The 14,337-nt window shown below is 37.6% G+C and overlaps 1 protein-coding gene across 2 annotated transcripts in view; it reads right to left on the minus strand.

Moving 5' to 3' along the window:
• Positions 1 to 1,104: 1,104 nt before the first annotated feature.
• Positions 1,105 to 14,337, minus strand: part of ACSS2 (acyl-CoA synthetase short chain family member 2) — a 76,921-nt gene continuing 63,688 nt past the window's right edge. For both annotated transcript variants that reach the window (XM_070744896.1, XM_070744895.1), the window contains 6 exons: positions 10,992 to 11,072; positions 8,746 to 8,854; positions 7,883 to 7,951; positions 6,011 to 6,187; positions 3,720 to 3,794; positions 1,105 to 3,013 (listed from right to left, as the gene is read on the minus strand). In XM_070744896.1, the coding sequence (XP_070600997.1) occupies positions 2,886 to 3,013; positions 3,720 to 3,794; positions 6,011 to 6,187; positions 7,883 to 7,951; positions 8,746 to 8,854; positions 10,992 to 11,072 (639 nt within the window). In that variant the 3' untranslated portion in view covers positions 1,105 to 2,885. The remainder of the gene's footprint in view (positions 3,014 to 3,719; positions 3,795 to 6,010; positions 6,188 to 7,882; positions 7,952 to 8,745; positions 8,855 to 10,991; positions 11,073 to 14,337) is intronic.

Consider the following 14,337-nt stretch of genomic DNA (forward strand, 5'->3'; position numbering starts at 1 on the left):
AAGAAAGACAGCAATTTGGTATGACTATATAGCCATGTATACTCTTACTAAGTATAAACTGTAGCTTTATATAGCCATAATTTGGAAAAGGATAAGCGGACCTCAAACCTGAAGCTTTGAGTAGATAGATTTATAATCCACCAGTACAACCCTTCCATGATGCAGAAGACATGCTACTGGTTTTTCTTTAGCTTTATTGCATAATTTAGATTCAACTGCAAGCTAGTAGACCATTTTCACTAGATTTGAAGCAAATGAAATCAATGGATCACATTTTATTATGTACTTTTATCTACCCTTGTTGATAAAGGTGTACTGCAACCAAGTAATAGTATAAGGATATACATTGCTTTGTATTCAAAGGCAAAAACATGCTCTGATGCACAGGGACGTTTACACAACACAGCTTTGCAATTCTTTAAAGCAACCATCCTTCCTGGGATTGCATGATTGATGTCTGCAACTGCAAGACACCTTCCTTGTTTTAGGAAGATGCAGCCAGGTCACCTCTTTGCCTGTAAATCCAAAGCAATGCACAACCCTAATAACGAGTCCCAATTTGAAAACAGGTAGTCCTCAACTTACAAAGGTTTGTATAGAGATTGTTCAAAGTTACAACAGCATTGAACAAAAAAAGTCTTATGACCATTTTTCACAGTTAAAACCATTCCAGCATCTATGGTTATGTGATCAAAATTCAGCCACTTGGCATTTTAGTCATATAACAGCTGCGGCATCTTATGGTCATGTGATGACCTTTTGCTACTTTATTAATCAATGGGGAAGCAAGATTTACGTAACCCTGTTACTAAATTAACAACTGCAGCGATTCACTTACCGTAACCGGCAAGAAAAAGCATAAAATGGAGCAAAACTCACTTAACTCTTGCTTAGCAACAAAAACTTTGGGCTCAATTGTGGTTGTACATTGAGGACTATCTGTAAAGAGTTAAACATAAGTCTTGCTTTAGGGAACCAGCTATGTTGTGGCCTCTTAACTTTAAGTTAATGCAGATAGAAGAAACAATGCCAGAAATGTTGAGAAAAACAGGCGAGAGTCCTGCTTTATCATTCAAAACAAGGAACATAAAACACCCACTATTATTGTGTTTTATCTTTTTAATTTATTCCAATTAAAACATTTTTTCCCATTTCCCAGCCATATTTATATCATTCTGTGTCCAAAAATAAGAGGAATTTGTATCAACAGCATTTAGTAAGCCACTGGCCTATCGGTGCTGTAAAACATAATTAAAGGCATATCAATGTTGCAGATCACACACAAGTACATTTAGACTACCACCAGCAGATTAAAAAAGGAGAAATATACCCATGAGCAAAGATAAAGTAACGGTCATAGTAGTCAAATACACAGTATGGGGGGGGGCATACAGTTGTAAGCTGTTCAATAGATAATGCAGACATCTTCAGGGATGCAACAACATGGTTATCAAAACAAGGGACATGGTTATCATAGGCAAAAAAAAATGTTTTGGATAGTAAATAGCAGTTTCTAATACAAAGACATTCCAAGATGAATAGTGCTATATATTGTAATGCCTTGGCAATTTTGAAACAAACTTTTCCCATCTTACACATATATTAACCTGTAAGGATTAAAGGGTTTGCGTTTTTCTCACCTAAGTACCCATGTTGCATATAAAACTAAATTTGATTTTGTCTTTGCTCTTTCAATGAGAACCTTCCTAATTTCAAGAAGAAGCAAGATTAATGAACTATGAGTAAAGTCATTGAACTGAAGAAAATGTGTCTGCTGTTTGGTGTCCGTTTTGTTTCCTAAGAGCAGCAGCTTGACTTTGGTCATACACATGATCTACACAATGATCACTTGGAGAAAGCAGGATCAATTTGAGTAAGTTTAAGTATATCTGGAAGACATTTCCTCAGTGTAACCAGACACATTATAACAGTCCAGAATCTCTAAATATATTTATTCACTTCCTTTACATGATTGTGGATCACAAGCTGATCACACAATTACTTCCTTTAATATTTATAGCATCTGCTGCTCATCCATTAATGAAATTAATAGATATATATCTCTCCCCAGATTCAACTAGCATTGACATTGCACCAAATATTTCTAGCAAAAAAAAGAGCACCTTCCTCTATAGAATATCTAGGCATACAGCACAGCTTTAATGAGAAGGACAGCTGAAGTTAGATCCATGGTGGAACAATATACTGCAAAAGTTCAAATGTGTGCATTCAAGCACACAAGCATTATTGAAAATTAGAATCTGTAGATAGTGTTATTCCTTTGGGGAAACAAAAAAGTATAATATTTCCAGTCTACATTTCAACAGAGGTAACACTGGAAAAATAATTTTACACAGCTTCATATTTGAGAGTTTTCTTTAAAATGTCTCATTTCCTACGCTGTGCAGCTGGGGTACTCGGGATAATTTTTGTTAAAATAAATGCTTAATTGTTAAAATATGTATTACAGTAATACTACCTCAACATGAGGATTACTGCTTAATCTATTAGTTCTCAAGCCTTTTAAAGGCTCATAACTACAGCTCAGGAGGAAAGCCTCTTCATACCAGTTATCTTAATGTTCTAAGCTCCACCAATTATATAGCATGTTAAATGTAAAAATAAACATGATTGAAATATTGGGTGAATGAGGCTGAACTTTCATATGTGGAGTATTGGACTACAATATAACACACTCAGTTCTAGAGGCACAAAGCTAGATTTACAACATGAAAGGATTGGATGTTGGAGCACCAGTTTGTCTTCTCTCCAGGATCTTATATTCAGAGCAGCACACAGCAATTTCCCATTCCAAGTCATTGTCTCTCAGGCGCCATAGTCTCATCAAATTCTTGCATTTCTGTTGCTTTGGTAGGATAGCCCTGCTACATTATTGTCTCACACCTGTTACTGAAAAGATGGTTTATAACTGCTGGATCTGCTACTGTTGAGGTATCGCCCAGTTCCCGGTCATTTTTTGCAATCTTCCTTAACACCCGCCGCATAATTTTACCTATAAAGAAAATATTTAAGTTATTTGTATAAATAGCTATTAAATAAATATTTAAGCAGTATTTAAATTGACTTTGGTTATGACAGAGAAATGAGGGAATTGATTAATTATTAATCCTGTACAAAATATAATTTATGTGACCCGCTAAATCTGTCATGCAAAGAAGCTGGAGTCAAATGATTTGCAAGACAGTTAAGATTTATGCAGCTGTTTCTAGACAATGAAAATACATTCACAAATCAAATCTGACACATAATGGATGCACCCAGGGACCCTGGATCTTAAAATAATGATATTCTGAACTCAGATACTAATGTATCTGGAATCTCCGGAGAGGGGCAGCATACAAATCTAATAAATAATAATAATAATGATGATGATGATGATGTTTGGATTTTTTGGGGCGTTTTGTAAAAAGAATAATCACTGTTGTAAAAGGATATACTCTGGCCAAAGCAAGTTCAGCCTCATCCTGTAATAGATATACACACCTACACATAGCTTGTAAAAGCCTTTAGTAAGTGTTTATGTGTGGAAATAAAATGACTGTCTAATTAAGAAGCTGTAAATGTACAGATTAGTTGCCCATTAATTTCTAAAGACTTAAATTCTCACACTGACTCCTGAAGCACAACAATAAATATAGCATTTAGTAGCAAGCAAGAGTCTGCAACATACAGTAACAGGTATCAAAATCAAAATATACCTGAGCGGGTTTTGGGCAGACCAGGAGCATTCTGGATATAATCTGGGGTTGCAATAGGACCAATCTTTTCTCTTACTGCAAATAAGAAAATGACTGTTTTAGTTCCTATGATCAAAAAAAATTGAGTATATATATTTTTTAAAGAGATGTTCAGAAAAGTCATTTGAATTCTTCCATGAGATGGCTGATAATTGGGGTCTTGTCTCTATTTAGATATGTTCAGTCCCAGAATTTCAATCTGCCCCTAGACTCTAGCCCGAATGGAGACCTAAGCTAGCCAGCCCGGGTTCGCCTTGCCGGCAGCGCCTCCAAGCCCACATCTCGGCCGTGAGGGGAACCCGGGCTGAGGCAGTGGGTAGGTGGGAGCACTCCTCGGGTGAGGCTCCTTGGGCAAGGCTCTCCGTGGGCCGGGAAGGCTCGCTCAATCCTCCCCCCGCCGGCCCACTCTAAAACCATCCCAATTTCTCATGTGGCCCCATGGCAAAATTAATTGCCCACCCCTGCCCTAGAGGATGATACATATTCTTCTATACACATAGGGATTCTATAACATATTATTATAGTTGCAATGAGAGCAAATATGTGTAACTCAGAGATGGCATGTTGCCTAGCTTCTCTATAGCAGTCCCTTAAATATTAGAATTACAAGCCTATAACCCAAAAACCAAGTTCAAAAAATTGAAGCAAGGCAACATACTCTGAGTTACACACATTTGCTCCCATTGCAACTACTGGTATAATAATATATGTTATGGGATCCCTATCTGTTGTATAGAATTTGGGAGGTGGAGGTGGTTATATCTGGCAATACTTCCCCTGGAATCCACACCTCTTCCTATATGAACTAAAAAAATTACCTTGGATACTCCCACTCTCACAAGCTCTTACAGTTACAAAAGCAAGATTAAAATTCTTAAAAATCCAAATGCAAATGTATTTCGTAGAATAATCTTCCTCATTAAAATGCTTTCAAGGGGCTCAAGGATTTTTCAGAATTTATTTTTAACTGGAAAGGGACTACTCAGTGGTTACTTATTCCCAAAAGACTATTGTAAGACAAAGAAATCCTAGCAATTCTTTCTCTCTGCCTATTAAGAAATAGCAGAATTATGTAAAAGGCCTGGGCCAGATAAACATTAAGTATGCCAATGCATTCTTTACTTGCTGGCAGTTGGAGAGTCACTATGTACACATTTTTGCAGAAATCCCACTGTGTTCATGGGTGTACAGTGTGTTCTTAAGTACTGGAAGTGGATGTCAGCTGGTAGCAAGGGCATATCTTGAAAGGCAAGGACTAAATTTAGTTTAGACAGAACCAAAAGGTGTCCTTTTGATTTGAAAAGTTCTCTTTCAGCCAGATCGAGAAACAAGGCATTCTGATAGACATGGATTTTACCCAGAAAAGCCACAACAACAACGCTCATGGGTAATCAAGGGATAGAGACCACTACATCCCTTATATAGGACTTCCCTTTTGCTATATATGTTGATGCTATATCAGCTCCACTAATGGGGAAGACATTTGGCTCCATAAAATATCAGACTGAGATTGAATAATTTAAATACCAAAGGTCCCATGTGATATTCAATTTATTTTTTAAATAAATTGATAAGGTTTTTTTTCCCCAAGCCTGGGATCCAGAATTCTGGTAAAACCCCAAATTTGGCCATGTTGGCTAGGAAGCTGCAGACTTGAAAAAATCTGGAATTGCTAGATTTGGGACAATTATGTTTAACCAGGAGAAGTGCTGGGGTGGCACAGTGGTTAGAGTGCAGTACTGCAGGCTACTTCTGCTGATCACTGGCTGCCAGCAGTTTGGCAGATCAAATCTCACCAGGCTCAAGGTTGACTCAGTTTTCCATCCTTCCAAGGTGGGTAAAATGAGAACCCAGATTGTTGGGGGCAGTACGCTGATTCTGTAAACTGCTTAGAGAGGGCTGTAAAGCACTGTGAAGTGGTATATAAATCTAAGTGCTATTGCTATTGCTAAACTCTAGTAATCTAACTAGATTATGCTTAGACAGACTTGAATACAGAGATGGGCATGCCATAGCTTTCCCACAGAATATAAATCCCAACCTTCCCCATTACTGACCCCATTCTGACTGGGGCTGCTGCAAATTAATTTCTGCAAGATCTGGAGGACCACAAATTGCTCATTCCTGCTTCCGACATTCTATATTCAGGATCCTTGTGTCCTATTTTCCACAATCTAATAGATTTTTTATCAATCTATCTGGATTGATGTACACCTTCAGCATGCTTCTATGACTACAGCCAATACAATAACCTTGTTTCTTCAGTTCATCAATCAGTTTGTTTGTGAAATCATGCCCATCCTTCAGAGTCACAAAACAGTAGAGGCATTCTCCCTTTACAGGGTGTGGGTGGCTAACTACGGCTGCCTCCGAGATAGAAGTATGTTCCACAAGCGCCGATTCAACCTCCGCTGTGCTCAGTAAGTGCCCTGCAAAAAAAAGAAACAAGATTTTCCTAAAATTTGTTTTGCCCCAAGTCCCAGTGGGTATGGCTAGCTGATGAGGCCAAAATAAGGCCGAAATAGATCTATCCTTAATTTAAATAGATCTATCCCTTAATTTTCAAATTCAGCAAAAAAACATATGACATACATACATACATACATATATATATAAAATGAGTACATACATACACATATATATATATAAAACCATATACCAGTATATGATTGAATCAAGCTATAGATCAGATCATAAAGGTGGTACCAATTTTTTGATTAATTCCCTTGCTTTTATTTCTTTATTCTTAGGAAATAATCATATTGTAAAAGTTGAAAAATACAATTTGAGATTATTATTATTATTATTATTATTATTATTATTAATAATAATAATAAAAATAAAAATAAAATAGACTTGTATGCCGCCCTTCTCCGAAGACATAAAATGCTGACACAAAAGCTAATTTTATAGAGAATGAGAATTTATAGTTGTAAGGCAAAGGTTCCCCTCGCACATACATGCTAGTCGTTCCCTACTGTAGGGGGCAGTGCTCATCTCTGTTTCAAAGCCGAAGAGCCAGGCTGTCCGAAGACTTCTCTGTGGTCATGCGTCCAGCATGACTAAACACAGAAGGTTCACAGCATACTGTTACCTTTCCCTCCTAAAGTGGTCCCTATTTTTCTACTTGCATTTTTACATGCTTTTGAGCTGCTAGGTTGACAAACTGGGACAAGTAACTGGAGCTCACTCCATTACACAGTGTTAGGGATTCGAACTGCCAAACTGCTGACCTTTCTGATCAACAAACTCAGCATCTTAGCCACTGAACCACCATGTCCCCATATAGTTGTACAGTACCTAATGAAAATTAGCAATATTAGTAGGCATTGAGGCTTCCATTTCTCCCAATAGTGTTTAATAGTCCGCCATTAAAATAATCCATAGCTTCTTCATGCATGGCACAGCTTGCTAGGATTTTATTTTTAAATATGTAATATTAATTATATAATAATAATTTAAATATATTATATGCTAGCTTTCTTCATATTTGTATTGTGTGGTACAAATATAGGATAACTTTGAGCTTCTTAGAGGAAATTAAAAATATCTCAAATAATATTAGGATATAAATATAAAAATATAAATTATGTACAAATCATGCTACGCACAACAATGTATAGTTGTGTGCTGTAGACATGTAAGTTAAAAAGCTCTTTATTGGTTCCCTTTTCCTTTGGCAAAAGCACAGAAACAATTTTAAGGCCATAAGCATTTATTGCTTACCATGTCGCATTAAAACTAGCACCATGAAAACTGTTTCTGGTAGGACAAAGGGTAAATACTGGATATTTTTCTCCTTTATCATGGGTTGTATTTTCCAGCAATGACCAAACATAGTTCCAAACACATTTCTCCTTTCTTTCTTTCTTTCTTTCTTTCTTTCTTTCTTTCTTTCTTTCTTTCTTTCTTTCTTTCTTTCTTCCTTCCTTCCTTCCTTCCTTTCCTTCCTTCCTTCCTCCCACCCCCTCTTTCTTTCTTTCTTTCTTTCTTTCTTTCTTTCTTTCTTTTAAAGCGTAATCTTTGGGGTGAAGACCAAGGCCTAAAGATGTTAAAAATCTTATTATGTCAACAAGAGAATTGTACAAGCAATTTTTATCCTTCCACAAGAATTTGGCTCTTACCAGAAACATTCAGCATGTCATCAATTCGACCTGTGATCCAATAATAACCATCTTTATCTCTCTTGCAGCCTGGAAGAAAGACAAAATTAAAAGCCTGTAGATTTTAAGTTCCTCTCAATCTTTGCCCCTCAATTTTTCAGCCCTTATACCTGGGCCTATAATGCATGTGATGAAATCCAAGACTTAGAGGTTCAAACCCAGAATAATTTATAAGAAAACCTAAAACATTCATACTATTTAATCCGCCAGAGTTTGGGAAAATCAAATTCTAAAAAAAATGTTTCTTACATTTAAACTTCTTTAGTTATTTCATGGGGTGAGGTGAATCCCTCATTTACTATTCAATTAATTTATTAACTTTAATGTACACCATGTATTATCTTCTGGAATTAGTATTCACATTCAGTATTTTTTGGCTGCTCAAATAACCTTGAGAAAGGGCAAGGATGCTGAAACCACAGGTTTACTCACTTCTGTCTGAGCAAATGGACAAAGAATTAAGGGGTGGATTATGGAAGCCTACCCTAAGAAGATCTCACCAGGAATGTGAGAGGTGAAACAGTAAAGATTTTGAGGGGAAAGGATGGGAACTCTGCTTGAAGAAACTTCAAAAGCAGTCAAGTGATTGCATGCATGAGAAAATGTGCTTCATTTCAGGGCTCTGAATAGTATCTTTAAAAAGCTGAGATCTATAAGAGTTCTACTTTAGAAGAATTCAGTTGTAACTGTTGGAAACTGATGAGGTCATAGTAGAAAAGTGCATTTAGGAGAACTTCTAACACGCTTAACTATTTCCAAATTAAACAGGAAGTAAGTTTCATAAGATAATATTTTTCAGTCAAAGTTCCTTTGTGAAGACTCACCATCTCCAGTCATATAATAACCAGGAAACTTTTGGAAATAGGTTGCCTCAAACCTCTGGTGATTTTTGTATACTGTGCGCATTACTCCAGGCCATGGTTGCTTAAAAACCTAAAAATGATTATAGGTGAGATATGTAAGGAAAGAAAACTTCACTGGTTAAGTTCAAGCAAAATACAGTGTTCCCTCAATTTTCGCGGGAGATGCGTTCCAAGACCGTCCACAAAAGTCGAATTTCCGCGAAGTAGAGGTGCGGAAGTAAATACACTAATTTTGGCTTTGAACAGTATTACAAGCCTTCCCTTAACACTTTAAACCCCTAAATTACAATTTCCCATTCCCTTAGCAACCATTTAGATTATTACTCATCATGTTTATTTATTAAAGTTTATTTTAAAAATATTTATTAAAGGCGGACGAAAGTTTGGCGATGACATATGACATCATCGGGCGGGAAAACCATGGTATAGGGGGAAAAAACGCGAAGTATTTTTTAATTAATATTTTTGAAAAACCATGGTATAGACTTCGCAAAGTTCAAAGCCGCGAAAATCGAGGGAACACTGTATAATATGATTTAAATGATTTGTATATGCATATGTATGTATATGTACAAACCCGAACAATTGGGTTGTAAATCATGGTTAATGTTTAGCACTGTCCATGATACACACAACTGTAGTTTGTTCCACATACCATATTTTTGATATGATAAAAAGAATAGCCCAGTTCCCAACTACATGCCATTATATTAAGAAAGCACTTGGACAGAAGTCTGCTTGATGTCAAAACACAGAATTAAAACAAACAAAACAATACAATATACTGACAAATATTTCACTGTTCAGGAATGTGGCAGTGATAGACCTTGGAAAGTTTCATATTTCATAAAAAATTTATTAATTTATAATTTTAGGTGATAGCATAATGAATAAATATTAGCACAAACAATGAGGATTAGTCTGCTCTAAAGTCAAAGTAATAACTTCAGAAACAGAATTTTTATCAGATAAACAGAAATGTGGCAATCAGACCCAGAGGCTGGATAGCTCCCAAGCAACTTTGTCCTCCAACCTCACCCTTACAGTAGTTATTTTTCAGCTACTGAGCACCAGTCTATTCTGCAGGCATATCCATGGTCTACTGATTTTTTTAAAGTGCGGGGGAAAAGCCATGCAAATTAACCCAAGATAAGTAGACAAAGTGTACTGTGTCCACTTTTAGAAAGCAATCCAAACTTCCCAAACACTCCCTCAAAACTACATATAGTGCTGAACAGAGCCAAAATATCTGTGGTATAGAATCCCATAACTAGAGGGATTATTACTAATTGGTATGTTTAAATAAAAGCTGTGTTCAAACACTGGAAGAGGAAGAGGTGATGTCTTCTATACTTATTTCTTCACTGAAATATATGTATATATTTTATTAGAGTTGGAAAGGACCTTGTAGGTCATCTAGTCCACTCCTTGCCCAAGCAGGAGACCCTAGACCACTTCAGACATAAAGCAGTCCAATCTCCCTTTGAAAGCCCCAAGTATTGGAGCGCTCACAACCTCCCGCAGGAAAGCTGTTCCACTGGTTGATCGCTCACGGTCAGAAAGTTCCTCCTTATTTCCAGGTTATATCTCTCTTTGGTCAGCTTCTATCTGGCCTTCTGGTGCTTTGGAAAACAGCCTGACACCCTCCTCTCTGTAGCAACCCCTCGGGTATTGGAACATGGTCCCGTAGGCCATTACAAGTTATGCATGGTATGTTTGTGTGTATGTTTGGTTTTATAATAGGGGTTTTAGTTGTTTTTTATTATTGGATTGTACATGTTGTTTTTATTATTGTTGTTAGCCACCTCGAGTCTGCGGAGAGGGACGGCATACAAATCCAATAAATTATTATTATTATTATTATTATTATTATTATTATTATTATTATTATTATTATATCTTCCCTAATTTATCCTACAATTAAACAGTTACTAATCCTGATAAATGGGAAAATAGAGAAGTTTATGAGGGGCAATCTGAAGCAAAAGAGTCTTCATTGCACACCACTTATAACATGTATTTTAAATATAAAATTAAAAAAAACAGAACCAAAAGTAGTGTTCTCTCATCAGCTTCCAGTTGGGATGTCAAAATGCAGTATGGAAACTGAATTAAGCACAAACAGTCCAGGCAAAACTTGGAATTTGAACCATGAAACTCCATACAGTGATTACATTATGCTATCCATCATCATAGTGTTCTCTTACCAGATAACCTTCTGCTTCTCCTTCTAACTCTTCCCCGGATTCATCCAACACTGCAGGGACCACTCCAAAGAAAGGAAAAGTCTGCCAGAAATATTTTTAGAAAGATTTTAAAGATCAAATCTAAGTATATGGACAGATGGCAGCTAGACTTGAAAGGAACATCAACCCAGAACTGAAGACAAACCCAATCTCTTTATACAGTAGGGATGGCAACCTTTTTCAATCTGGAAGGATATTTTATGATTTTGTGTAGCTATGTAGAGATTTTGTGTAGGTGAATTAACGATATTCAGTCTTTTTTTCTTTAATGTGGTTGAAGGGACTTTAAAGAGGAAATTGGATGTTTGAGTGCATTGCAGAAATTTGCCACAGAAAAGACAGCTGGAAACACCAAGTAATCTATAGATGTCTTACAGCCTACCTATGCAATTATATAAACAGATTTTCAAGGATTTCTTTTTTTAAAACTGCTGTAGCTTTATTATTAAATTCAAATTTCAGGGTGGATTTCAGGAATTAAACCTTTTCTCTTTAAAGGCTACTCATTCACTTAATTGATTTATATGACTGCATATTTTGCAAATGTGGCCATGGGTGGCTAACAAAACTAGGGAAGAGGAGAAGGAGAGAAGGAAGGGGAAGTAGGATTAGAAGGAGAAGGGGGAAGGGGAGGTAAGAAGAAAGAGAAGGAACACCTATAGGAGATAGGAAGGGTGGATAGTAAAAAAGCAACCTTGAACTACTAAAGCAAGAAGATAAATATGTACTGCTCAAAAAAATAAAGGAAACACTTAAACAACACAATATAACTTCAAGTAAATCAAACTTCTGTGAAATCAAACTGTCCACTTAGGAAGCAACACTGATTGACAATCAATTTCACATGTTGTCAGCACATTCAACTTTGTACAGAACAAAGTATTCAATGAGAATATTTCATTCATTCAGATCTAGGATATGTTCTTTGAATGTTCCCTTTATTTTTTTGAGCAGTGTAGAATATATGAGTAAAGATTTTGTAAAAGACTGAAATGAGGAATGAGATAATAAATATGTGAAATTTGTCTGTATGGAAATAAAAATTAAAAACTTTTTTAAAAAAATTAAAAACCATACAACCAAAAGATCAAGAAACAATTAAAACACGAGACAAGCATGCTATAGCAAATGAGAAAGCCAGAAACCAATCCACTTGTGGTCAACTCACTGACCACATGGATAAAGATAACTGGAAAAAGATGGTCCCTAAAACAACCCATGAAATACTTTAAGGGTAGCCCTCCACTCATGATAGCAACTAGAAGTTGAATTTCCAATACTATCCAATACAGTCATAAAGCACAATTGCATTGCCCAACAATGCATTCCAGTTGCATGGTTAACTGAATCCCACATTGTGAGGCAGCTTTCTCTACAACTTCCCACAGCCAAGTCAAATGGGGAAGCCCAGCAGGAAATTGCAAGTCCCTGGTCGCTCACAAGAAGACTGGCAAATAGAAGGGGCTGCTGTCGAGTTGGAAGAGCACAACGGGGTGTGTAAGGGGGAAGAACAAAGCTCAGTGGGAGTGTGCATTGGGTGATGAAGATTTGGTGAAGGTCAGGGTGGGAGTAAGAGAAGTAGGCACATGGGGGCACAGGAGTGTGTGGTGAGGTTTGGAACTGTGTGTGACGGTGCATGGAGGTGTGTGAGGCTACAATGGAGATTTATTTATTTATTTGTTTGTTTATTTATTTATTTATTTATTTATTTTGTCCAATACACAATGAGGGTTTTAGTGGGTATAAATCTATATACACATAGTAAAATACATGATGAAGGTTATAGAGGTGATACTCATAGTAAAATATATCTAAGAAAGAATAGAAAAGAAGATAAAGTAATAGAACATATCAATAAAAGAATAGAAGAAGAGATAGAGGAATAGAAGAAAGGTATAGGAGATATAGGAGAGCAATAGGACAGGGGACCGAAGGGACTCTAGTGCACTTGTACTCGCCCCTTACTGACCTCTTAGGAATCTGGATAGGTCAACCGTAGATAATCTAAGGGTAAAGTGTTGGGGGTTTGGGGATGACACTATGGAGTCTGGTCATGAGTTCCACGCTTTGACAACTCGGTTACTGAAGTCATATTTTTTACAGTCAAGTTTGGAGCGGTTAATATTAAGTTTAAATCTGTTGTTTGCTCGTTTTGTTGTGGTTGAAGCTGAAGTACTCGCCAACAGGACGTTGCAGCATATGATCTTGTGGGCAATACTTAGATCTTGTTTAAGGCGTCTTAGTTCTAGTCTCGTAGGGTATTCTATTTCGAGTGGAGGAGTGAAGGGCTCTTCTGGTGAAGTATCTTTGGACATTTTCAAGGGTGTTAATGTCTGAGATGCGATATGGGTTCCAAACAGATGAGCTGTATTTGAGGATGGGTCTGGCAAAAGTTTTGTAAGCTCTGGTAAGTAGTGTGAGATTGCCAGATGTAGTAAGAGGCACCACAAGGGTGCAGAGAGGTGATGTTAATGAGGGCGTGCAGTGGTATATGAGTGGCTAGGGCAGGGGTGTGAAACCCGATTACATCGTGGGGTGTATTGTGACATACCACGATGCTTTTTGCCTTTGAGGAGCCAGGGTGGGTGTCGCCTGTGCGGATCGTATCTGGCCCATGGGCCACCAGTTTGATAGGCCTGGTCTAGGGAAAACAATAGCAATGGCATTTAGACTTAGACACTGCTTCGTAGTGCTAAGCTGTTTACAAAATCAGCGTATTGCTCCCAACAATCTGGGTCCTCATTTTACCCACCTCGGAAGGATGGAAGGCTGAGTCAACCTTGACCCGGTGGTGAGATTTGAACTGCTGAACTACAGCTAGAAGTTAACTGAAGTAGCCTGCACTGCTGCACTCTAACCACTGCGCCATTCTGGCTCTTAAAACAAGCATAAAGGGGCTTGGGGTGGGTCCATAGGTGGGGGAGTCTTATCCCAGCAGCTTGCAACTTTCCCTGGCATCTACCCTATTGACTTACATATTTGAATGACTGTGTATATCATCCTTCCTGGTCCAGATAGGGCAGCTGCGAGAGCAATCATGGGCTTCCCTAAATATGCCCATGTCACACCAACACTCCACAGTCTGCATTGGTTGCCTATCAGTTTCCGGTCACAATTCAAAGTGTTGTTTATGACCTATAAAGCCCTTCATGGCACCGGACCAGATTATCTCAGGGACCATCTTTTGCCGCACAAATCCCAGCGACCAGTTAGGTCCCACAGAGTGGGTCTTCTCCGGGTCCCGTCAACTAAACAATGCTGCTTGGCGGGGCCCAGGGGAAGAGCCTTCTCTGTGGCGGCCCCGGCC

Source organism: Erythrolamprus reginae, chromosome 3 (genome assembly GCF_031021105.1).
Source record: "Erythrolamprus reginae isolate rEryReg1 chromosome 3, rEryReg1.hap1, whole genome shotgun sequence".
Taxonomy (NCBI): domain Eukaryota; kingdom Metazoa; phylum Chordata; class Lepidosauria; order Squamata; family Dipsadidae; genus Erythrolamprus; species Erythrolamprus reginae.